Source organism: Phyllostomus discolor, chromosome 5 (genome assembly GCF_004126475.2).
Source record: "Phyllostomus discolor isolate MPI-MPIP mPhyDis1 chromosome 5, mPhyDis1.pri.v3, whole genome shotgun sequence".
Classification (NCBI taxonomy): domain Eukaryota; kingdom Metazoa; phylum Chordata; class Mammalia; order Chiroptera; family Phyllostomidae; genus Phyllostomus; species Phyllostomus discolor.
The window spans coordinates 13,210,829-13,237,473 of record NC_040907.2 but is presented as its reverse complement, the minus strand read 5'-3'; the positions used below and the strand labels follow the sequence as shown (position 1 = coordinate 13,237,473).

Sequence of the window (26,645 nt, the reverse complement as noted above, 5' to 3'; positions counted from 1 at the left end):
CTGTTGTAACGTACATATGGCCTCTTGCTTTTATGGGATGTCTGTAGACAGCTGTGGCTGCCTCGTTACTTCCGCAAGACATGTGATTATTAATTTGTTTCTTTTGAAGTTTTAAAACTGTTATAAAACATTATACAGTTTGGATGTAAGGGTATTTAATTATGTTCTCATGTGAAGATGAAATACATTTTAAAAAGTAGCAGTTTTTTAAAAACAAACATTTTTTAAAATAGATTATGAGCCTCAAACAATTTGTGAGCATCTCCAGTACTTGTTTGCCTTGTTGCAAAACAGTAACAGACGATACATCGATCCATCGGGATTCGTTAAAGCCTTGGGCTTGGACACGGGGCAGCAGCAGGTACGAACCTTTTATTTATTTTTTAAATATAGAAAGGTATCCAAGGATCCTTAGAATGTTTAAAGAAGGAATGCGAAATGCTTCCAAAATTTTTTTTGTCTTGAATTAGAGTGTCTAGTTACCGTTCAGTTTATTATACATCTTCCTTGACCCTATTTCTAAAAATTCATATGTGGGCACAGACTGATTCAACATTAGAGCCAAGTTCAAAGTACAGATAGTTTTGGGAATATTTAACTTACTACTATTTGTAGCAGAAGTTGAAGAGCAAGATATGATTTTTCTTTTTATTAACCCAAACTTGTATTGTAGGATGCCCAAGAATTTTCAAAGCTCTTTATGTCTCTTTTGGAAGATACATTGTCTAAACAAAAGAATCCAGATGTGCGGAACATCGTCCAACAGCAGTTCTGTGGGGAGTATGCTTACGTAACTGTGTAAGTGTGTTTCAGCTTTCCAAAGACACACTTTAGTCTAAGACAGTCGCTCAGATGTTACCTAATTCTCAATTCAGTTCCACGTTATAGCTTTAGCGGGTTATCATGGGACCTGAAATAGCTGTAGCAATACATTGCCATGGGAACATGTAAACAACTGACTTGATAATTACAGCAGAAGCCATCCAGGTGTTGGGAACTGTGTCTGATTGAGCTCTTGCCATTTATTTTATGGCTGTGGTGTTAGCTGAGAGAGGAAGGTTGGAGCCAGCTGGAATACTAAAGAGCAAATGTAAAATACCTCTAAGATTTGTACCTAATTGTAAAATACATGACGTCACCAATCACTTTCTGTATTTTATTTTCTATATGGTATGAACACTTTCTGTGAAAGGGAACTGCGGTAATAAATGCTTCTCTCCATATTTCTAGGATGTAAGACAATAGAACTTCGTTGTTTTTCCCACTCTGATCTTAATTTTATCACTCTATTTTGTTATAGTTGCAATCAGTGTGGCAGAGAGTCTAAGCTTTTATCAAAGTTCTATGAACTGGAGTTAAATATCCAAGGCCACAAACAATTAACAGATTGTATCTCGGAATTTTTGAAGGTATTCAATTTTGGTGTATATGTTGTTTTACTCATTAGTAGTTAAATACTATTTGGAATAGCTTTTTAAAAATTTAATGGATAAATTCGTTATTTCAACATTTTCTATATATGAAGTGTCTCTGTTTATGTAACAGTCTAGAAGGAACTTTGTAAATTGTAAAGTATTGAAGCAGGATGCATCTTAAAGTAATTTTGGCTACTTCAGGTTAACTGTATTTTATATGTAAAGCTGCGTGTATGTAATAACTTGCTGTGTGATTGGGGGCAGTAGAGTATTTAAGGAAATGAAACTGTTACTGTAAGGTTCATTTACCTTTTAACTTAACGAGAACAAGAATAAGAATGCATTGGGTGTAGATAGCTTTTACATCAGTGTGGTTACTCTTCAGCCCTGCCGCTCTGTATTTCTGCCTTCTGTGTATTTAGATTTACGTAGTGATGGAAGTGGTTTCTTTTTTTTCTGAGTGGAAAAGCTGCTAAAAGGAAACTTTCGTTATCAAGGAAGAATAGACACACAACATAGTAGATGAGCTTATTATAAAGCTTTCTTACAATATTTTTGTACTTTTCCTACTCCTTTAGTGCAACCATTAGCCCTTGAAAGTGCTCCTTTATTGATTTCATTCAGCCCAGTATTGATTGAGTGGCTACTGTGTTCAGGCCCTGTTTCAGCTGTGGGGGATCACCATTCTGAGCAAAACAGACAAACCATTTTTGCCTGTAAGCAGCTTATAGTGGGATGATGTTGGGCCCAGGGAGGTTCAGTGAAATAAATGTAAGTAAGTATATAGAGTGTCAACTACAACAAGTGCTATGGAGAAAACTAAAGCAGGAAAGAAGGGTGGAGGTGGGAGGGGTGAGAGTGAGGCTGGCTACAATTAGAAATAAAACGATAGAAGGTGAAAGAGGGAGCCATGCAAGAATCGGGAGAAGAGTATTTTGGGTAGATGGAGTTCAGTGTGACCGAAGTGGCCAAACAAGGGGAGAAGGACAAGATGAAGTTGCAGAGCTGACGAGGGCCATTTCACACGGGGCCTGGTAGAGCTCCATCAGGAGTCTGGCTCGTACTCCGAGCGAGACAAGAGGCAGTTGGAGAGCCGTGAGCACTGGAGCACAGGAGCGTAGGCGTGGTGGTGGCAGACCACTCCGGGTGCCGTCTTGAGGACAGGCAGATGGCGGGGCAGGGGCAGACAGGACTTGACGGTGGCCTGGACCAAGGGTTAGCTGAAGAGGTGATGAGTTGCATTTGGACTTAGATATATTTTCCAAGTAGAGCTGATAAAATTTGCAGACTGGATACGGAGAGAAAGGGAGGCGTCAGGGATTCTGGGGTTGGCCTGAGCAACTGGAAAAGTGGCGTTGCCATAGCTGAGATGTGAAGGACTTTGGGAGGAGCAGGCTGGGGAGAGGGTATAGAAGTTTGCGCTGGGGCATGGTGCATTTGAGAGGTACGTGGTTGAGGGAGAAGTCTGGGCACGAGAGAGACAAGGACTAAAGACTGAGCCCTGGAACGTTCACACATTGAGAAATCAGGGAGATAGGAGCTGCTGGGAAAGGATGCTGAGGAGGAGGACTTGCAGTGAGCTAAGAGGAAAACAGGTGAGTGTGGTGTCCTGGCAGGTGTCCTGTTTAAAGACAGTGGTGGTGCCGGTGCTGTGCGACTTACAGTAATCGATGTCAAAAAGCTGTTATGAACACAAAAAGGAAAAATTGAAAAAAGAAACCACCATTAGCTACGACACTGAAATATCCTGCACTCTTTTTTCAGCTTTCTCTTGTGAATGCGGTTCAGTAATTTTAATCTGTGAGTGTGTACATAAGTTTATATGTATATAATTTTGTTTTCTGATGCCCAGGTGTAGTTTGCACCTGGTTTTACCGTTTTTAAATTAATTATGCTGCATTGAAATACATGTGATATTTCTTTTTACAACTCACTTCATTACAGTTCTGAAAAGTGGGATTATCAGGACAGAGGACCCCAAACAAGTGTTTTAAAAATTATACCCTTTGGGAAGAGGCACCTCAGTTTTAAATCACTGTATACAAATTAATAGTGTCGCTGCTAAGCGGTTCCTTTTATCTTACATGTCCTTTAGTGTTTACAGTAGCTTGATTTTTAAACAGCCTGAATGGGAACTATTAAATAAAGTGAAATTATGCTTTACATCAGAGATCTGATGACTTTTTTAAAATCTTTCTGTCTTCCAATTTTGAAAATACTATGTCTTACTCCTTATCAGGAAGAAAGATTAGAAGGAGACAATCGATACTTCTGTGAAAACTGTCAGAGTAAACAGAATGCGACGAGGAAGATCCGGCTCCTCAGTCTCCCTTGCACTCTGAACTTGCAGCTGATGCGCTTTGTCTTCGACAGGTGAGTGAGTACGTGCGAGTGCCGGGGCGTGTTGCTCCTCCCCTGTGCACAGGTTTCACCGCAGACAGATGAGATAATAAAATGCTTATACTTTGCAACACCAGATTCGAGGATGAAAGTTATGGATGGAGCTTGTCGTTTTGAAATGCCAGTATTTCATGATTTTATCACAAAGTTCTTAAAAGCCGGTTATATAAAGTTGAGAACTAGAATGGTCTATAGTCCTTGTTTTTTATTCTAAAAAATTATTGTAAAATGCAAAGGAAAAGCCGATGTTTCGGTAGGAGCTGAATTACCTTGAGACTCTGTACTGTATAGGAAGTAAGTTTTCTACTCATCACGGCGCTCCACCCCCATGGGATATGTATGATTAAAATCAGCTGATGTCTGCACACATGCATTTCTTCTATCAAAAAAAGCAGGAGCACCTCTGGTTCTCTTTTGTGATTAAATTAAAACCTCTGGAAATAAGTGTTGTTTTTGGAATTAACAGTTTGGATTCATACCTTTAAGCATTTGATTTATATTGCCCAGTTCTAAGACTGTATTGTGTTTACTTAAAATCGTGCAGTTTTTTAAGCAAGACTGCTAAATGAAATCTACCTGGCTGCTGTTGAGTTTATCAAGATAACTGACAGAGCTTATACATTGTTTCATGATTGTTTTAAACATAAATATAACTAGCTTTCTCTCGGTTAGGCAAACTGGACATAAGAAAAAGCTGAACACCTACATTGGCTTCTCAGAGACTTTGGATATGGAGCCGTACGTGGAACACAAAGGTAACGTTTTCACCAAGCAGTGACGATCACAGCGCGCAGAGATTGTAACTTGCGATGTGCTTCTGATGAGTGCAGAATAGTGCCACCGCGTTTGCTGCCTCATCCCTGGGAACAAAGGCTTTTTAGGGGAGCCAAGCTGTTACTTCCATTTCTGTGAGTAGGTACATAACAAAGATTAGATGATAGTTCATTAATATCTGCGTGATTAAGGGTATAAAAGAATAAAATATGAAAAAGATATATCACCCTTCCCAAACCCACACTTGCTACCTTAGCGCCAATACCATATATGTAATTCCTTGTAAGAGTCTCCAAACTGCCTCCATTCATGTCTTTTTTCTTTCAGTATTTTTTTTTTATAATTTTTTTTTTAATTTTATTTATTTATTTTTTAGGGAAGGGAGGGAGAGAGAGAGAGAGAGAGAGAGAGAGAGAGAGACATCAATGTGCGGTTGCTGGGGGTCATGGCCTGCAACCCAGGAATGTACCCTGGCTGGGAATCGAACCTGGGACACTTTGGTTCCCAGCCCGCGCTCAATCCACTGAGCTATGCCAGCCAGGGCTTCTTTCAGTATTTTATCAAAAACATTCGGTGGCTTAATTCCAATATGTGTATTGTAATTCTTTTAATTCTTACCTGTTACTACTGGTAAGTTCTAGGATGCTATGAGATAGTTGCAGTAAGGAATAACTTACTACTTCTTCTTTTTGCAGTCTTTACCTCACTAAACAGGGTGATTCTTGTCAGAGAACTAGCATCTTGCCCTTACTTGAAGGACTGTTTTACTTCCCTTGTAAAATTAATTGGGCTGCTTATGAAAGTTTTGATGTAGAAATTATGTAATAAGCTCTGTCTCTTTCCATAAAAAAGGTTCCGGAGTCAGCTTACAACAGAAACAAGCCATGAAACAAAACCTTAAAAGAAATGACTGGGGAGGTTGGGGAGCGATGTGTTGCATACATAAGCTTTAACAGGTTTGCTGCTCTGTCAATACTGTGCTTTAAAATTTGCACCTCCCGGGAAGAAGGAAACTGCTGTCTATAGATTCTGCTGCTGGGCTTGGTTCCTGTTGAATTTGGCTGAACAAGTGAACGTAACTGTCATTCACTTTATGTAGTCGTTTTCTTCTTGCCTCCTTTGTTCCCGTAACTGTTGGAAATTAGAGATGTCTGCTGGCGAAGTGGTCTTTCGGGGGCTGGAAATTTAGGAGTTGTAAAATCAGCACTTTTCTTGACTCCTCTGTATGGTTTTGGATAGTTCCTTTTTTTTTTTTTTTTTTTTTTTTTTTTAAATATTTTATTTATTTATTTTTTAGAGAGGGAAGGGAGGGAGATAGAGAGAGAGAGAAACGTCAATGTGCGGTTGCTGGGGGTTACAGCCTGCAACCCGGGAATGTACCCTGGCTGGGAATCGAACCTGGGACACTTTGGTTCCCAGCCCGCGCTCAATCCACTGAGCTACGCCAGCCAGGGCTGATAGTTCCTTTTGTGATTAAATTTGTCATATATTTGTCCTATTTATACTGTAAAGAAAATCTAGGATATTTATCAAATACACTTTGGTAGGTCCAAAAAACCCAGCAGAAATATTTAATTTTAGTATTTTTGTTTACTAAAGATAATAGTAACAAAATAGTAATTAAAGATAAACTCTTAAATTTTTAAATAGAGAAATAAAAGTTGGCTTTAGAATTATTAGCTAAAACTGGTAAAAATTAATCTGGTAGTTTGTGTTTATAGGCCCGCCTTTCACAGGCTATTGTGATGTTTGCTCTACAGATGTACTGTCTTACATAGGTGGAATACTAAAAACAATTTCGTTGTAATTGCATAGGGTGCATTCTAGATAACTTGGAAGATTCAGAAAGCATCAAGCAGAGAAAAGGCACCTGTAATTCTATCACCCAGATAAGCACTATTTGTATTTTCTTATATTCTTTTTTTTTTAAAGACTTTATTTATTTTTAGAGAGGGAAGGGAGGGAGAGACAGAGACATCAATGTACGGTTGCTGGGGGCTGTGGCCTGCAACTCAGGCCCGTACCCTGCAACCCAGGCATGTGCCCTGACTGGGAATTGAACCTGCGATGCTTTGGTTCACAGCCCGCACTCAATCCACTGAGCTACGCCAGCTAGAGCTGTATTTTCTTATATTCTTATTTGTATGTGTCTGCACATACATATCCACACAATGCCGAAGAGCTGTGTCTGAAAGATTATCTGTTTTTAAAAGGAGAATTGACTTGTTTCTTTAAATAGTGAGCTTGCAGACATATAAAGATCTGCAGACTGATGGGTCCTCATTCTTTGCACAGTTAGCACCCGACTCCAACTGAATTCCTGCTGTATTTCTTGGGGATTTTAATATCCCCGTCGACCACTTGGAGAATGTGAGGACTGAATAAAATTCATAGAATTTTAAAATAAACCAGTTATATTTAAACATAGTTATCAAAATATTAAAACATTTATGGTTCACTAATAGAGGTGCACTTTAAAGAACAGGCTCCAGTGGCCGATCAAAACGACCGCAGTTCTTAAGATGATGAGTGCAGTGTCTTTTACCAGCAGCAGTGGCAATGTGATAGGGAACTTGTTGTAGCGTCCATTGGTAATAAAACCATAGTTACTGCCAGTCCTTCTAGGGCTTATTGTCATCATTAATAGTCTAGGAAATACAGTTAAGAACTGCTGTTGTAGATGAGTTAATGCATTTTAAGAATATTTTAAAATATTTTTATTTTACCCAATATGGTTAATTATTTTCAGTTGGGGCGGGCCAGGTGGGTTTTGGTCCAGCTATTAATCTGCATTACCGTGTCCCCTCCTGAGCGTCAGTCAACTGCTGTGCGTCCTCTGTGCCTGACAGAGTGTCCGTCGCGTTTACTACCTGGTAAATGAGTGATCGGCTACACCTGGTGACTCACTCCTTACAGTTTTAAGGAAATTACAGTGATGACGTAGTCAAAGATACGTGAAAAGGTTTTCACTACAAAGATAGTAATTATTGTTTATAATGTCCCTGAAATGCTACCAGTTTAAATGTTCAACAGGATGGGAGTTGTCCGATATAATGTGGTACTTGTATATAGCCATTATAAATAATTTTTAGAAGAGTATTTAATGATGTGGAAAGATGTTAATGATATATTTGTTAGAAGAAAACCTGCAGGTTTCAATATTAACAGTCATTATGTCTGTTGTGGGATTGCTAATTATTTTCTAATTTTTAATAATAAAACATGTAGTAGAAGTGATCCTTTCTGACATGTATATTATTTCCTTCCTATAATTGACTTAAGTTTAGAATCTTCAGAAGATTTTTTCAAGCTTTAAAATACTTTGTTTTATCTTAAAATGTAAACATTCATTCATTTGCTGTTATTTTTCTATATGGATAAAGCCTTCTCTTATATAAACCACTGACATAATATACAGGTTGTGATTTGTAGGCTTTGTTTAGTTATAGTAGAACAGGAACTTAGCCATTGCCAAGTAGCTCATTTGGTTAGAACATCTTCCTTAGTAGCTCATTCCAAGGTTGCAGGTTCGATTCCCAGTCGGCACATACAAGAATTGACCAATGAATGCATAAATAAGTGAAACAATAAATCAGTGTTTCCCCCTCCCCTCTTCCTCTCTCTTTAAAATCAATAAATACAAAAAAAATTTTAAAAGAGAGTAGGAACTTAAAATGCTTATGAAGAAATCTGAGTGTAGAATTATTCTAGATTTTTGTTTTTAAAGATGTTACTTATTTTTAGAGAGGGTGGACAGGAAAAAGAAAAAGAGAGGGAGAGAAACATCAATGTTTGGTTGCCTCTCATGCTCCCCCTACTGGGGACCTGGTCCAAACCCAGACATGTGCTCTGACAGGGAATCAAACCAGTGACCCTTTGGTTCGAAGGCTGGCACTCAATCCACTGAGCCACACCAGCCAGGCCTTATTCTAGATTTTTAATGTTTTCTGTCCTGTCATTTCCAATTGTCTTGCCTATGCATATTTTAAAGGTAGGTTTTCTTAATGACTTGCCTTCAGTTTTTTTCTAAAACATTTTTCTTTATACAAACAATAGGTTTTTACTTTTGCACTCATTTCTGAGTGTGCATAATTAACTTTTATAACAAGTTGGAGAATATGAACAGAATTTTCCTAAGTACATGACTCAGCCAGCTAATGCGGAAAGGCAAAGTGTGATACAGAGTAGCTTTGTAACCCTGAGTACCCAGAATGCCATGGCTTCCCATCTGTAGATTTTACTGAGGGATTGGAGAGGTGATAATACTGTTTGATCAGCTTTCTACATTATTTCATAAGCTTAATTTTTTAAATCGTTAGTGATATGTTTTAAATTCTATCATGCATGAAGAATTATATTCATTATAAGTCAGGCTCAAGATACAAGAAGAAATATCCATTATCCAAACCTGTTTTCACTTTCTCCATTTCTCCTTCTCTAGGTGGGTCCTACGTGTATGAACTCAGTGCAGTCCTCATACACAGAGGAGTGAGTGCCTATTCTGGCCACTACATTGCCCACGTGAAAGATCCGCAGTCTGGCGAATGGTATAAGTTTAACGATGAAGACATAGAAAAGATGGAGGGGAAGAAATTACAACTAGGGATTGAGGAAGATCTAGGTAAAACCTTTAAGTTGTGAGTGCCCTTTTAAAATATAAATCTTTTTTTTTTTACTGGAAGTATTTGTGATAAATTATTATGGTCCAAGATCGTTGTGGACTATCAGGGGTATTTGCATTTCTTAAACACACAGAATCTCTGAACCTCTTTTTATTAACAATGCTTGAAATTTTAAAAAGAAATGATTTCGCTCCAGAGGTATTTTCCAGTATGTCATGTCTGAAGGCAAATATTTAATTATCAATTACCAGGTTTATTGTGGGAGAGAATGGTGAGTATTAAGCTGAAAATGATGAGCAGGAGATTTAACATAGTAGGATGTGTTGTCCGTTTTGCTGGGTGAGGACGTTTTTTTTGGGGAAATGACTATAGCAAGGGGACTTTGCTCCAAGAACAGGGTCTGTTCCTCCCTGTTAAGTATCTTACCCCACCTCTGGGAGGAAGCTTTTTGCCATTTTGTAGTGATGAGATCTGCCTTAAAAAGAAGTTCCTGAAATCATATCCAGTATGGAGCTCTTACCACCTTGGTTTTCTTAGGCCAAGGTACACATTTATTCCCTGAAGGAGTAAGTGGTTGGTACTTCCAATAGGAGCCGTCTTGGCTGAGGTTTCCATCACTTTCTTGTCCATAGTTGTCACTGTTGGGTGAAGTTTGGACTGTGGGATCTAAACACAAGGAATTGGGAGTGTGTGTGTGTCTCCTGCCACTGTTCTTCGTCAGTGGGTCAGAATCCTTTTTCTTTCCAAGGTGTCAGGGAGAAGCCTGGCGGTTGGGGTTGGGTTTCAAGGCACGTGGGTCATCTTTCTACAGACACTCATGTGGTGACTCTATCCTGGTTTTTAGTTTGAAATCACACTTAGGTGCTAGCAGTCTTGCTCCAACTTTATACTCAAGTTCTTAACATTTCCTTATATTTTTTCTTATTGCGATAGTCTTACTAAGAATGAAATTGACATATAGCTTTAAATTGTAAGTCATTTAATTTTCGTTTTATTTGACTGTTCTTTATTGAAGTGTATTTGGTCTGTTTTATTTTTAGTCAGAGAATTGTAGGATTAAAAGCATTGTTCAGGCTGTCCTACCTTCTACATATAGGTAATCCTAAATTTTAAAGTAATTCAAGATGAAGAGATTCCACACCTATCAGGATCTCGTTCCAGTGTTTTCATAACCTTATTATATGCAGGTTACAATGTAGCTTTCATTTGTTGTTTTTACCAAAAATAGAAAATACTTGTTCATTAAATTTCATTGTCATTCATTACTGTATTTTGTGAGTTTTAATGAATCATTTTATTTTCCATCTTATACAGAGTAATGAACATCTTAAATCTTAATACTTTTTAGTTAGAAATCACCAACCTCTTCTTTGCTGTACATGCTCCTGAGATTTTTAATTCCCTGTGACAGTGGTCCTCAAACCTTTTTTGGTTACGTATTCTCTCTAAGAATATGGAATAAATTTGTATTTCTTTACACATTTTAAAATCCAGCATTTTTAGTCAAATTTAAGCAGCTCTGAATAAAGTATTTTCTAATACTTTAAACAGTATTAGACATTATAAACAGTAAAACTGCAATATCAGTCTTTTAAGAGAACCCAAGTGAAATGAAGTAACATGGAGATTTGATACTCATTTCATTCTTGTCAAAGATAAGTGAACTGGTGGGGGGTTTTTTTGTAGTGAGACATTTTTAGTGCTTCCCTTTTCTCTTGTACTGGTATTTCTATTACACTGATCCTAGGAATTTTATTCTATGGAATATACTGTTTTCTATAACCAACCATAAAGCTCAATAGTTAAAAAGTTCTTCTGGATTGCACTTTTTAAAACTTACAAATATGACATAATTATTAAACCAATTTAGGTATGTCATAAGTTTGAAAAATTAAACACAAAGAAAAAACTTACAGTAAATAGATCTTTTAATGACATGGGTGAGACTTTTTTGTCACTGGGTTAGAGGTTATATCCTTTATAAAGTGACTGAGAAAGGGAAGGTGGAAACCATCAGTGACACCTCAGCTTTGAGGCAGATCAGTTTTGAGAAAAGTACACAGTGAATTGACGCTCTGGTCACTGATTTCTTCAGAACTACCTACCCCTTGGGATATGAGCCTGCAGTAGGTACTCAGGCCCAGTTTGAAGTTCACATTCATGGGGCACACTGCCCATGTAGAACACTGCTGTTTCTACTTACTACTTAATTCTGCTCACTAGCATTTCTTTTTTTTTTTTTAATGTGCCATTTTATTTCTTTGGACAATTAAATTAAGTCTGGATTTATTTTTATAATTTAAGACCAGCATTCAAATAAAATTCAGTAGTACTAGTACTTTCTCCTCCCAGGCTTGTCCTCTTGAAAAACCGTACTTTCGTATCACTTTTTACCAATGGAATAGGGCAAGCAAGGGGGGAAGGGTAGTAAACTGTTGAAAGATTCAACATCTATAGCACCTGCTAAATTTGTGTGGTCTTTTAATGTTTTAGATCCACGTTAAAGTATCTTGAACGTATATTTTAGGAATTGTTTTCTATTCCTGTGTTCCTCCCCACCCCACATAAAAGAATGTACAAACTTTACATTCTAATTTAGTCATCTTTTATTTCCTTACCTCAGCAGAACCTTCCAAGTCCCAGACACGTAAACCCAAGTGTGGCAAAGGAACTCACTGTTCTCGAAATGCGTATATGTTGGTTTATAGGCTACAGACTCAAGAAAAACCCAACACAACTGTTCAGGTACCAGGTAAGCAATTTTCTAGGATTGTGTAAGGCAAATACTTGAAACTGCTATGCTCAAAGACCAATGACAAGAACAGATTGCTTTTAATGGCTATTAATATGGGTTGATTGCATATGCTAAATATTGGTGAAAGTAGATATAATCACATGTTTTGCTTTAGTGAGTGTTTCTTTTGAAGATTTTTAAAAAAGATTCTATTTATTTATTTTTAGAGAGAGGACAAGGGAGGGAGAAAGAGGGAGAGAAACATCAGTGTGTGGTTGCCTCTCACATGGCCCCCACTGGGGACCTGGCCTACAACCCAGGCATGTGCCCTGACTGGGAATTGAACTAGCCACCCTTTGGTTCACAGCCCTCACTCAATCCACTGAGCTACATGAGCTAGGGCTTTAGTGAGTGTTTTAATTAAAGACCATTTTGTTTATTTTTTTTACATTATTTTTATTGTATTTTTTCCATTACCATTTTACTCTCCCTATACCCTCTTCCAGCTCTACCCATCCCCTGGCCCTCTAAAGTAGTGAGTTGTTTTTGTTTTAAGATTTTATTTTCTTTATTTTTAGAGAGGGAAGGGAGGGAGAAAGAGAGAGAGAGACATCAGTGTGGGGTTGCTGGGGGTCATGGCCTGCAACCCAGGCATGTACCCTGACTGGGAATCGAACCTGCTATACTTTGGTTCGCAGCCCGCGCTCAATCCACTGAGCTATGCCAGCCAGGGCTTCTTTTCTTTTCTTTTCTTCTTTTTTTTTTTTTAAGATTTTATTTCTTCATTTTTAGAGAGAGAGGAAGAGAGGGAGAGCCCTCTTTCTCCCTAAAAACAAATAAATAAAATCTTTTTTAAAAAATTGAAGGTTTGCCTGGCTGGTGTAGCTCAGTGGATTGAGTGCGGGCTGGGAACCAAAGTGTCCCAGGTTCGATTCCCAGCCAGGGTACATTCCTGGGTTGCAGGCCATAACCCCCAGCAACCGCACATTAATGTTTCTCTCCCTCTCCCTCTCCCTCTCTCTCTCTCTCCCCCCTCCCTTACCTCCCTAAAAATAAATAAATAAAATCTTTAAAAAAAAAAATTGAAGGTTTGTTTAACAGAGCTATTTCACTGAAGTCCCTTACCCCCGACAGAAAAGCAAGGCAGTTTTTAAAAATCCTTCAGGTAATGAAGACATATATTTAGAGTAATTTGGTTTTATTTTGTTCAATTTATAAAGTATGTGTGGGTTTAAGCCAGCTATTTGTAAATTTCCTAGATTTTAAAAAAGAAGGAAGCATTGCTACTGGCCTCAGACATTCTTTAGTTGCCATTTTACCTGATGCTGTTCTGTGCCCTGTAGCGCCACCTATTTTGAAGTTGTCTCTCTGAACCATTTGACGGCTCGGGTTGGCTGATGCTGTCATGGACATCCAGGTGGGGCAATCGCATTCCAGTGTCTGTCTCCAGTTTTACTTTTGCCTTCAGTTTGGGGGTCTCTACCAGAAAAGGAGACCTTAGTAGGAAGCCGCCACCAAAGTCTTAGCTAGTGTTTGATATAATTTAGAGACCAGCATGGTTCTGTGTGTGAAAACTGGATAAAGTGTTGTGGGGTTTTTTTTTCCTGTTTCGAATAGCCTTCCTTCAAGAGCTGGTAGATCGCGATAATTCCAAGTTTGAGGAGTGGTGTATTGAAATGGCTGAGATGCGTAAGCAAAGTGTGGATAAAGGCAAAGCAAAGCACGAAGAGGTTAAGGAGCTGTACCAAAGGTTACCTGCTGGAGCTGGTCTGTAAGATATTCTGGGACAGCACTGTTGCCATTGAGTTCCTTGTTTCTTTTATGTTCACAGACGTGTATGAACTAACTTTCCCTTCCCTGTCTTCTAACCCACTAATGCCCGCTTATACACCATAAAATTGCGATGTAAACCAGCAACGACTTGATGTGTAGCATTCCATTTACCTTTCATTATCATGTACTTTTACAAAATGGGAAGCTCTTAATAAATTACAAGGTTTAGGTCAGCACTCTGCATATATGACTCTTATAGTAGATGTTTCTATTTTGTGAGATACTAACTTGTTCTTAAAGAAAAATCTGATCCGGTTACTGTGGATGCAGCTGACCTATTCTGTTTTCTTGTATAATCTGTACCCTCACAGCTTTAACAGACATTCTTTTATATGAGCACTACTTTTTATGATACTATTAGATTACTCTGAAATTTAATACCAAATATGATGCTAAGACTGGGAAAGCATTCTGCTGACCTCTACTTTCTTAAGAATTGACCCACATGATCCAGTTTATCCCTTTAATGTATATGTTAATACAAGTTTACCTAGTGCCTCAAAAAGGAAACAACTTTTTAAGGCTGATATGCCATTTGTAACAATATGCTGTCTTTGTCATTTCATAGGCATGAATGCCCCCATGCCCAATTTCTCCTAAAAAAGGGAGGCAACGTAATCCTCATTTTAGAAAATAAATATTCAAGCATACTTGTACTTGTGGTTTTTGTCTTTTTGATAATCTTAATTTTCTATCACTGCTATAACCTTAAAGAAAAGAAGAATGTAAATTGCTAAATCTGGAGGAATACCTTTTAAAAGTTCTTTCTAAATGACATCTTAATTTGATTTTGACCTTTCTTTGTAATCTGTTGCTGTCACTCTGTCCCAAGGGTTGGGATTGTCCTAAAAAAATTAAGACTGAACTTAATTTTTACTGCATATGATTTGGAAATGAACATGTGATTCAAAGTTCTAAATTCATTCATAGAAGTTGGGACCTGGAAATCTGTTTTTTGAAACGTACTCAGTTTCCATGATTCACTGGACAAGATAAAAGGACTTACTGAGTCTGAAGTGAAATGCGCTTCGGAACCGCTCTTTAAAACGGCATAGTCGGGAGATGGTCCGTGTCGAGTCAGCACGTGTGTGCCGCCTCCCTCCGCTGTCTCGTTCGGTCTGCAAGAACCGGGCTTACGTTTCTAGAATATAGTTCTGTTGAAAATACTTTTACCAGTTATAAGCTTTCCAGTGTTTTTCTTGAGTTTTTGCAGTAAACTGGCATGGCTCAAAGTCCATGTTGTCCCAAAATGTGAAATCCGAAAGCTGATGACCCTGATTTTGTGTTGCCACTCAGAGTCTCCTGGTTTGCGTTTTCTAAATTGTTGTGAACGTATTTAAAGAAGAGTTAGTTATCCTAAAAAATAAGCCTCACTGGGAACATGAACCCCTGTGGCCCTTTTTATTTAAATTGAAATAAATTATCTCTGAATAATTTTACATTTTCTGTAGACAAAGTATGTTCAATATTTTTGATGGCTCAATCTTTCTAGACTTCGTACCTTTCCAAAGGAAAATTCCTTGTGTTCAGAATCCAGGCATTAAAAAATTATAAGTAACTTTGAACCAAAATGTACATTTCCCTTTGTTAAATATTTAAATAATTGCTTTGTTGGTTTGTCAAATGCTGGGATTTTATACAGTTTATTATCTCCAAATTGATAATTAAAGACAGTGCTCATCCCATGTGGTAAGTTGGTCTATCCATGCTTTTGGAAGGCGATGCTTAGGTAGTGTGCTGACTCACCAGAGGAATGCACCTTCGAGAACCTGCCAGGAGTCTGTCTCTAGTGCAGAAACACCTCTAGTGTAAAAAACGGCCTTCCACAAGCAGACTCGGCTGTAACTGTTGAGGCGTAGGCTAGACCTTGATTCTCAGGGAAGCTCTGGGCAGAGACTGATACATCTCTCTATAGTGAGGGAGACTGAACGTGGAAAGGAAGACAGGCCTCCGTGACCACAGCCGCCCTTCCTCCTGGGGGTTTACGGCACACTGAAGCTGGTACCCTAAGTCTGGAGACCTGGCCGAGGGTGGAGTTACATCAGCGTGACAGGCCCAGTCTCTGCTCTCTTCCTTCCTCTTCTTACTGTAAAACCACACGTGATTTTTCTAGTCTTCCTATAGTACAATGAGTTTATATTAAACTACTCAAAAACCAAAACAGTGAGCTTTGCTCGGAAGTTTTCTGTGGGACTCAGGTAGGGGATTGGAAAGTGTTGTCTTGAACTAGCCGCCTTTGAGCCCTGTTACTGTGTGGGCCAGGGTTGTAGTCGCCCTGGGCTTCAAGTCCAACAGACACTTCCTGGCAAAGAATGCATTTTGCTCTTTTCGTTGCCCTAGACTTCTTGTAACGGTCAAGATTCTGACGGCATATATTTCGCTTTAGAAATGCCAGGTGTTGTGCCCCTCTGCTCACCCTTCCTCAGCCGTGGGGGAAGCAAGGACGCCTGGGGAGTTATTCTTAAATGTTGCCCTGTGCACAGTCCTGCTTTTCCTCCCTTGATAGCCTTCAGATGACTACAAATTTTAATCAGTGTGTCTATATTTAGAAAAGGTTAGATATGTTACAACTTTGATTTTGCTCTCTTAGAGAGGGATCGTGTATCTGCATTCTTAAGATACCCAGTGTGCTCTCTCCCTGCCAGATTAAACTTGATTAAGTGGCAAATAAAATTGAGAGAGATTTTAAATTTCATTAACCATATCATTATATATTGTGAATTGCCACAGCCATGTTACTGTACTGAATCTTACGGTCTCCTCTTTTATATATTGTGTGAGTGTTTAATTAACTTTTCTATATCTCTTTTCTTCCAAAAAGCTCAAAATGCTTCACATATCTTATCTTTTACATTCAACAACATCCCTGTGAGGTAGGTAGAAGGCAGGTATTATTACCTTCATTTTACAAATAAAAGACTTGAAGCATAGAGAGTTTAAGTGACTTGCTCAAGTTCAGTTTCTTGGTGGCAGAACTTGGATTAGCCCTTGCTCTCAATTCGCAGTCATGAGCTCTCCCCCTGCAGCGCTGTCAGAGCTGACCAGTCAGAAGGTTCTCAGCTGCTGACATGCAGTTTTAGCGTGAATAAGGGATCCAGTAATTCCAAATTTTGTTGCCATACACATGGAAATGTTTTATGGCAAACTGAAGGTGGGAGTCAGTTTTCTAGATTTGTAACTCTCAGAGAAGTATGAAATTGGTCAAAATGGGCTTTGAGTGGAATTGTCTCTCCCTCAGATCTCGTCAGGAGTAGTACCTAATACAAATATATAAATTCAACCTCTGTATGTTTTCTTCTATGTTTTATGCTGGGACTCACTGGAGATCTTTGTAAGTAATCAAAGCTGGCCCTTTATCTTTAATTTTGGCTTTTAGGGAACTCAGGGACTCTGTTTTCCCAAATTGAAACTCAGGTTGAGCTGTTTGGTTTTGCCTTAATTTTTGCAACTTCAAAATTGGTAATTCAATTCTAGAGTATTTCATCCTGGAACTTGTTTTAAACCACTTATTTTCTTGAAACACATAGTAATATAATGAATAGATCATGATATGGATTGGGGAGGGGAAATCAAATAGCTTTTAATGGACATACCTGTGTCATCTTGTATGAAGAAAAGTTCATTGGTGGATACAATAAAGTGCAGTTATAGCTGATGAGGTTAATTTGTAACTTAGGATTCAGTCAGGCATCTTCTTTTAATTTGCAGATGTAAATTACGTATTGATGAAAAGGGTCTATGAAAAGCATTTATGGAATATGCGCAGGAGATGAGGTTATGTGATTTGCAAGCCAGCATGGAGCATGGCTTGTAGTCAGCAGCCCCGGTGTCCCGATCAAAGCCCCGCTGTGTTACCAAGCAAGACACTTCTCTCTGTGGGTGCCTCGTTTGTAGAATGTGGTTAATAATACCAGCCGACCTCGTAGGGTGCCGTGCAGACTCGTCCCTGTCGTGCACGGCATCTTTCTTAAACAGCAACTTGAACCCAGAAGAGGGGTAGTTAAATGGAGCTCTATGTCATACTTATCAGGCATCTTCCCTGCACAGTGGTTCTTCTGATTCTGCTAACTTTGGACAGAGTTTGCATTGTCTTTTGAGGAAAATGAATGTGTCACTTAGTCAAAAAGCTGTAAAAGTACATAGGCTCTTTCCCTTGCGTTCTTCTTCAGAGCCCTATGAATTTGTTTCTCTTGAGTGGCTGCAAAAGTGGTTGGATGAATCGACACCTACCAAGCCTATTGATAATCATGCCTGCCTGTGTTCCCACGACAAGCTGCATCCTGATAAAATATCGATTATGAAGAGAATATCTGAATATGCGGCTGACATTTTCTACAGTAGATACGGAGGAGGACCAAGACTAACTGGTAATGTCAGATGTCTACTTAAAAAAAAAAAAAAAAAAAGCCCTGGCTGGTGTAGCTCAGTGGATTGAGCATGGGCTGCAAACCACAGGGTTGCCAGTTCGATTCCCAGTCAGGGCACATGTCTGGGTTGCAGGACAGGTCCCCAGTGGGGGCCACATGAGAGTCAACCGCACATCGATAATTTCTCTCCCTCTCTTTCTCCCTCCTTCCCCTCTCACTAAAAGTAAATAATTTTTTAAAAGTTCTTAAATATGTATATATATATATGAGTAATGCTGTAAGTCCGCACCATGTGGTCTTTATGGTCATTTGACCCGAATTATGCTAGACCAAGTGTTCCTTAGACTGCAAAAGGGAGTTGCTAAATAAAGTAGAAGTTAAGCAGCATTATACATCGTGTATTTGTAAGGTTAGAAAGAAACTGATACTGCTCATTGAGTTGTTTCTTTTTTCTTCTCATTGCTCACAAAATAGGACTTTTGAGTAAATCATCTGTTAGCATTTTGTTGCTCTATATATTACTCTTCAAAGTACTTGAACCTGGTCTGGTTGATTACAATTCATATGCCTCCCTGCTGTAATGACTTCGAACAGTGTGAGGTCTGTAGATTGTTACTTGGCCTATGAATGGCATCTGCATATTCTACCCTGAATGTAGAGCTCTTCCTAACCACATGGTATCCGTAATCTATTTGGTTCTGTTTACCCCTCCTTGATAACGTTTTTCTTCTTAACTGGCAGCACCGCCTCCTGTCCCACCTGTATGAGTCCAATAAATGAAATTGTATGACTACCACCCTCTTTTTCCCGAAATTAAATGCTATTTTCTGATTGTGTACCACTTACTGCATAAAAACTGGCATTTGACTACATGATTCAGGTCTTCTCTTGTACACATCTGGAATTTTGCTTTCCAAGTTTCTGTTTTTGATTCATAATCAATAAACTGCAATGACCCCTGGCTGTTGTAGCTCAGTGGACTGAGTGCCAGCCTGTCAACCAAAGGGTCACCAGTTCAATTCCCAGTCAGGGCACATGCCTGGGTTGCAGGCCAGGTCCCCAGTAGGGAGCACATGAGAGGCATCCACACACTGATGTTTCTTCCCTCTTTTTCTCCCTTCCTTCCCTTCTGTTTAAAAATAAAATAAAATCTTTATTAAAAATATAGACTGAGATGAGATGATCTTTCAAATAATCAAATTTCACATGATTCCTGGAACTGTATGTTTTAAATGGGCCCTTGATTTTTTCCTCCCTTTTGTCCTCTGCGTTTTAATTATTCACCTGAAGCTCTTCCAACAATATTATATTTATAGTTGCCAGGTACATTGTATTTCCCCCTCAATTATTTGATTAGTCTTTTGAAATTTGCATCTAAATCTTGTAAAATACTGAATTCCATGGTATAGACCGTTTTAACATAACATTTCATCTCTCACAAGACTGTTGCTGTCTTAATATTTACTTCACAGAATAATTGAGGATATATACCAACTTGCTGTGTTGTCAAAACTTGTGACTTTGGTTTAGAATTCTTTTGTGTTTTGTGAATTGCTGAAAACATTTTCCCAACAGGAAGTCTGTATGTGAATAAATTATACTTGGTTCCATTCTCTCTTGCCTCCAGTGAAAGCCTTGTGTAAGGAGTGTGTAGTAGAACGTTGTCGTGTGTTGCGCCTGAAGAACCAACTCAACGAAGATTATAAAACTGTTAATAATCTGCTAAAAGCAACAGTAAAGGGGTATGTACCACAGTGTATATTGTTTATGGTAAACTAAAAAATAGTTTTGAGGAGTGATAGCCAAGTCGCTGATTACTCTTAGACAATGGGGAGCTGGGTTTTTTGAGGAGAGAAGAGTGGCGATGTGGATGGCGGGGCCAGATGGAGTTTTGCCATGATTGCCAGGGTGGCCGAGATAGAGAACGCTGAGTCACACCGCCTTGGCCCCTGTGTTGTGCCCGCTAGAGAGACAGGGACGGAGGTGTGGAGCTGAGGCCCCATCAGACCAAGGCAGGGTGTCGGCCGGTGTTCTGGCCCGGACTACAGAGGGCTTATGGTGGAAAATCACCCTGCCCGGCCTGAGGGCCTCCGCCTTAGGGAGGCTGAGGTGTGTTAACAAATGGATCCCAGCAGAGCATCCTTGTCAGAAACATCCGGCCCAATGAATTCAGTTAATGAAGAAAAGGAAAAGAGACGAGACACCCAGGGTTCTTTAGAAAAGTGTGCTGAGCTTCACCCCACAGAGTTCCTCTGGATTCAGGATTCAATAGAAGCAGGCGGCATTTATTATGTCTGGGTTTCAGTTGTATGTTTCTTGAACAAAGATGGATCTAGTTCACCATTTTTGGTCATTCCGTAAACAGCCCAGAGTCCCCTCAGCGTGTGCTTATGTGCAGACGGGGATGTGTGGATGTGCGCTCCTCTGAGTGTGCTCAGGGGCACAGCTGGATGCAGCTGTGAATGGTAATCAGGAGAAAGAGCGCTGCCCGCTGATTGGTGTGATTGGCATGAATGTAAATGAGGGTTAAGGGAAACAGGGTAAGATGCAGGATGGGAACAAAATACGAAATCACCTGCACTTCAGCAGTGAGGAGTAAAAATGGCCAAGATGAGGAGGTGGATTGGAGAAATTGTATATGTGACAGCAGAGTTGGAGTGTGTGAATTCGTCTTAGTTGGGGCCTTCACAGGGAAAGAGGGCAGGAGGTTGGGCAATGTGACTCGCATGATTGCACTTTCTCTCTGCTCCTCAGCAATGATGGATTTTGGGTGGGAAAATCATCCTTGCGTAGCTGGCGCCAGCTGGCTCTGGAACAACTAGATGAGCAAGATGGTGATGCAGACCAAAGCAATGGGAAAATGAACGGCAACACCTTGAATAAAGGTACTGTCTCAGACCTCTGTGTAGATGGTTAGAAACTGTACCACAGATTTGTGAACATTTATTTTGAGTAAAGTTGGTTTAGTTTCCATCTGTGTAATTTTAAAGACAATTTTTATTAAACCCGAAGCTCTCAAAAATGTCTCAGAACAAGTAAAAAAAAAATAAGCTACTAAAATTGAGCAAGGGTCAAAAAAGATGCAGCAGTTCCCGTGAGGAATTCTTTATAACCTGGCATGCTTTGGTCTCAGGGTCTCGTTAGTTAATGACAGGAAAAATTAATTTTAATTCTGGTTCAGACCGAAATTATACTGTAAGCTCGGGAGGTTTTGATTGGACGTTATCTGCCACACTTACAGGCTGCGTTTGTTAAGTAAAGGAGCTTGTGCTTCAGGAGAGAAGGCAGCTTTTGAGTAGCTTTTTGCTTGTAAAGTTTTCTGAGCTTTTTGCAGCTATGCTTTCAAATAGGAAATTATGTTAGTGTAGGTAAACCACTAAACTAAATTTTTATAGCCAGTGTTTTATAAGATATCAAGGGAAATTAAGGCATAGGAACTATTTTTGGATTGAAAATGGAAATTAATGGTTTGATCATCTTACTAATTCAGAGATATAATTAGCAATCCATAAGCAGTTATTTCACTTAATTTTCTTATCGCCAAATGTTAATATTTACATATGTGTATTTTTATCATTTTAGTATCCTAAACCATTTTACTGAAGTACTTTGTATTTTCTGTGTTCAAGCATGTTAATATCATTTAATTTCACTTGGTGTGGATCCGTCATATTACTTCCTTTTTGAGAAAAGAAAACAACAAAGCCACTATTAGTTTTAAAGCTTTGATTTACAAAAAAATTTTAAATTTGAAGCTTTTAAATAAATTCCTAGAAATTGCTAGATCAAAGAATTATACCCATGTATAATTACCATAATCTGACACATAATTGGTAAATTCCCTATAGAAATTATAGTGGGGACTTGTTTCTGCATGCTTTTGTCAATATAAGAGTACGTGAGTCACATCCATTTTTTTCAGTCTATTTATGAAAATGACTTGGCAGTGTCGAGGCTTGTGCTTTCAGAATCACCACTGAGGTTGACCATCATCATATATTTAAGACGTTATTTGTATTTGTGCATCTGTGACAGAAAGGGGAGGTTAGTTACCTGGTCATGTCATTTATTTGCTCATTTCTCTGCTTGCTCTTTTTATTTATTTTTAAGATTTATTTATTTATTTTTAGAGAGAAGGGACGGGAGGGAGAAAAAGAGGGAAAGAAACATCAATGTGTGGTTGCCCTCGTGTGCCCCCTACTGGGGACCTGACCGGCTACCCAGGCACGTGCCCTGACTGAGAATCGAACCAGCGACCCTTTGGTTCACAGGCCGGTACTCAGTCCACTGAGCCATACCACCCAGGGCTCTGCTTGATCTTTTTCATATTTAGTAGATATTCTTTATATGTACACTAAGTGTATTAAAAACCTATTGTGTACTTCTAACCTGGAAAACCCATGGGTAACTATTCTAATCTCCTGATACTGAAGACGTCTTTTATTTGACCGTGTTCCTGGTATGCACAACTACAAATTAACGTCAATACAGTGTGGGCAAGTGAGAAAAGCAGATATGGGAAGAGAAATGTTAACAGGAAAGCAGAGTTCTTGCTCTGTGTGTTTGACTTTAAAGGTTAAGTTTTTACTGTACTAGCCTCTAAAGCTTTCTGTTCAAGCCCTAAAATAACGGATAGGCGAGAATGACATGACATGTAGGTGATTAACTTGGTTTATGACACAGTGTTCTGAATACCTTGACTAGAATTAATGGAATGATATGTAAATTATTTTTCAATTTGAAGGAAGGCACATTTTCTTGCATAACCTAAATCTTTAAAAAGTAAAACTGCCTTTCAGATAATTCTTCTTTCCTTTTAAGGGAAAGAAATATAACACTTCTTAGCGGGATTGTGTAGGAATCACTTGGGTCTAATTTTAGAGTGTTTAAAAGTTTTCTTTGTTCAGAATTGTGCAGAGTATTGTCTCTGCTACTTTGAACTTTAACTACAACGGCCAGAGCTGTTACTCTCTGTACTTCTTTTGATTAGACGAATCAAAGGAAGAAAGAAAAGAAGAAGAGGAAGAATTAAATTTTAATGAAGACATTCTGTGTCCACATGGTAAGCTGGAAGCATAGATCTCCCATTGTCAGTCAGACTTCAGCGTATCATAAATATTTTGTTAAATGTTTCCCACTCGCTCGTAGGGGTGAGGCCCTAACGCGGCAGCCGCGGCAGCCGCGGTTCCGAACTCTGCTCGTCTCAGACGACTCTGTTCCCTCGCCCTTTCTAACTCTTCCCGCTGCCCGCCTGCATGCCGGTGTCTCTCACACCTTTTCTCCTCCACTCTTCGCAAAAAAAGTGTTTTTCTTAGAATACAGAATAGGATTCTCTCCATATTTAGTGGAGAAGAAATTGTCTCCTTTTCACGATGGAAGGCTCTCTGAGTCACATGGAAGAATTTCAGTTATTTTTCCCTGACTGTCTTTGTCCAGCTTGAACACTTTGAGAACAGTGTTCATGTATTTCTTCTTATTAGGGGCATTTTTGGTTTAGTTTCTTAGATATTTATTGACTAACAACTGTGTACTATGTACTCGGAGTAATAATCTCCAAATCCTTAGTAATCCTGTGTATTTATGTATTTCTTATTTGGTCTTAGTGAGTACTCACTTCTATTAAGTAATTTTTTGAAAGGGACTCACTCTATTTGAGCCCCGGCGATCCATTCTGTTAGCCCTGTGAGAGTCAAGGGCGTCTGCTTCTCAGAGCTGCCTACCATGTATTGTATGTGCTGGTCTTCCTTCGCCCCCACCCCTTAAAAAGTCTATCTTGGGATAGACTTTTTGGGGAAAATTTTTTTGGGAAAAAATTGGACCAGAGAAGTTTGGACGTCAGCGGTTAATACTACTGACTCACGTCTGTGCATTTCTTACTGAGTGCTGATGTATTGCCGATACTCAGAATGCTTGTGGGTCTTAGAAATGCGTGATTTTAGTTCTTAACCTCATCGGTTCATTATGAAGTCTCACACTTAGCCTCACACACACTAGCACTTATGTAGCAAGGGTCCTTGATGACACTGGTGATAATTGTCACTTAAGTGGTCCTTGCATGCTGATCTTCTGGATATTGTCTCACTGCACTGTATTTACTAGCTAACTGGCATTCTCGTTTACCAACCACACAACTCAGGATGGGGGTCGTCCTGGGGTGTGGATGCCGGTTTCTGGATCCCAAGGCCATCTGTCCTTCCCATCACATCACCCGCTGCCCCGTTTGTTCTCCTCACACTAGTAGTGCACAACAGGAGCATGCATGCGGGAGGAGATGTGGTTTCCTGAGTGGTAGACAGATTGGATAAGTAAAAAGGAGGAGGCGGAGTAGACTTGTATTTCTTGTAATGCTTTCTGTCAAGTCTTACTTACCTTCATGGCGTGGATATGGATGTAGTATGCCTGCCCCTGTTTGGAGAGCTGAGGAATGCTTGGGGCTGCCTGCCTGCTGGCAGAAGCAGTGCCAGGACTCAGATGTCATCTTGCTCCTTAACTCACCGCGTTTTGCTCTGTCTTCCCACCTCTTGTCCCATCTTGTCATTTCAGCATTACAGTTCTGATTAGAAAGCATGGCAGAGCTGAATGCGATTTCAGGACGTGTGCTGCACTACTCAGCAGAAACGGAACTCAGGCTGTGTTTTAGATCTTGAGCTTGATCTGCCACTTGTTGGCATTTGGTTGCTTTTTATCTAGTATTTTATTTTTATTTTTAAAGGATTTTATTTACTTATTTTTAGAGAGAGCGGAAGGGAAGGAGAAAGAGAGAGAGAAACATCAGTGTATGATTGCCTCTCACATGCCCCTTACTGGGGACCAGGCAGGCCTGCAACCCAGGCATGTACCCAGACTGGGAATCGAACTAGCAACCTTTTGGTTTGCAGGCCCATGCTTAATCCACTGAGCTACACCAGCCAGGACTTTATCTAGTATTTTAAAAACAATAGTTCTCAACTGTTGTTTTTGTGGCCATCACCTGTTGGTGTAGTATACCTTTCATACCAGGTTTTTCGGGTGCAGGATATTGGATCTCAGAAGCCCACTTCACTCATTGGGTTTATGTTAAAATTTGTTCCTGGAATGTGGTGGCGGTAACAGGAAGATGACAGTGGACATATACTGTTTGCACACATGTGCTGGTAGTTTCCTAAGTATGTAGGTACTAACTCACTTCTACACAGTGACTAGAGATTGATATTACTGTCATATCCATTATGCTGGTGAGTAAGTAAACTGAGGCAAGAGAGGGGAGAGTCTGTGTTCAGGGTCACCACATTTGATGGATAGTGTTGCCTTAGGTACATAATTTTCCATTTGAAATTATTTTTCTTCAGAAATTTGAAAGACCCGCTGTCTTTCAGTGTACCATTTGTCCAGTATTCGTAGGTAACTTGCATTCCATGTCTGGCGGCGCGGCGTGTAAGATCTTTGCCCCCGTGCTCACTGACATCTCGCACTGCCCTGCCCTGTGCAGGCCCTGCCTCGCTCCCTGTGCGAGGTGCTCTGGGGAGGCCGTGTGCATGGAGGAGGGCTTCACCTTTCCGGTGCCCCAGCTGGGCTGTTCTCTGGGGCTTCCCCGTGTCGGGGTCCTCTCTTGAGCTGCCCGGATTTCTCCATAGGAAGCTCCCGTTCTCGTGCCTGGAAAGTGCAGGCATGCCGTCGCGGTTCTGGGGCAGTAAAGAGAAGGGGGCTTGGGAGTCTGCACCCCAGCTCCGTACCTCCTTCGCCTTTGTGCTTTGTGCCCTGGTGCAGAGGCCTCAGCTTCTGTGTTGTCCGAGAAGCTTACTGTCTCCTTTTGTGGGTAGAGCAGGCAGTTACCTGTAGAATATGGACGAAGGGTACTGAGAATTTTAACTGCCTGTTAAATAGACTTTACATCCACTCTCCTATTTTTTTAAAAATAAACCTCACCCATACTTCTGGGCGCCCCCAGTTTCTGGGCCTTTGGGGGCAGTAGTGCAGTGGAGTAAGTCTGGCTACTTCTCGACTCTTGCCAGTTTAGAATTCATTCTTCATGTATTTCATCTGTCTGCTTTTAAGCTTCTAAAATTTTTGTTGCTATTGTCCCCCCTCTGTTCTTTTCATCCATCATTATAATTTTGTATCTTTTTCTAAAAATCCCTTTGTTGTGGCTTAAGAGTGTTTCAAGAGGGAACTGAAAGTAGGTCCAGTTTTAAAACATCACTTTTATCTGGAAGTCTTTGTTTTGAAATTCTTTATTTTAATTAAAATAATCTCCATGTATTTTTTTAATAGACTTAAAATTTTTTTTAAGATTTTATTTATTTTTAGAGAGAGGAAAGGATGGAGAAAGAGGAGAGAAACACCAGTGTGTGGTTGCTTCTCACACACCCCCTTCTGGGGACCTGGCCCGCAACCCGGGCATGTGCCCTAACTGGGAATAGAACTGGTGAACCTTTGGTTCACAGGCCGGCACTCAATCCACTGAGCCACACCAGCCAGGGCCCAAAATCCTCATGTATTTCTAACACCATGTGTATATTTA

At 39.7% G+C, this 26,645-nt stretch overlaps 1 protein-coding gene across 4 annotated transcripts in view; it reads left to right on the top strand.

Annotated features, from left to right (window-relative positions):
• USP48 (ubiquitin specific peptidase 48) overlaps positions 1 to 26,645 on the top strand; it is a 69,013-nt gene that overhangs the window by 18,487 nt on the left and 23,881 nt on the right. For 2 of the 4 annotated variants that reach the window (XM_028511404.2, XM_036025484.1), the window contains 12 exons: positions 234 to 361; positions 674 to 798; positions 1,301 to 1,409; positions 3,655 to 3,788; positions 4,488 to 4,570; positions 9,031 to 9,210; positions 11,835 to 11,963; positions 13,563 to 13,712; positions 17,948 to 18,145; positions 19,773 to 19,887; positions 20,900 to 21,030; positions 23,136 to 23,207. In XM_028511404.2, coding sequence (XP_028367205.2) covers positions 234 to 361; positions 674 to 798; positions 1,301 to 1,409; positions 3,655 to 3,788; positions 4,488 to 4,570; positions 9,031 to 9,210; positions 11,835 to 11,963; positions 13,563 to 13,712; positions 17,948 to 18,145; positions 19,773 to 19,887; positions 20,900 to 21,030; positions 23,136 to 23,207 — 1,554 coding nt within the window. The remainder of the gene's footprint in view (positions 1 to 233; positions 362 to 673; positions 799 to 1,300; positions 1,410 to 3,654; positions 3,789 to 4,487; positions 4,571 to 9,030; positions 9,211 to 11,834; positions 11,964 to 13,562; positions 13,713 to 17,947; positions 18,146 to 19,772; positions 19,888 to 20,899; positions 21,031 to 23,135; positions 23,208 to 26,645) is intronic. The other 2 variants (XM_036025483.1, XM_028511405.2) reach the window with 2 other exon arrangements.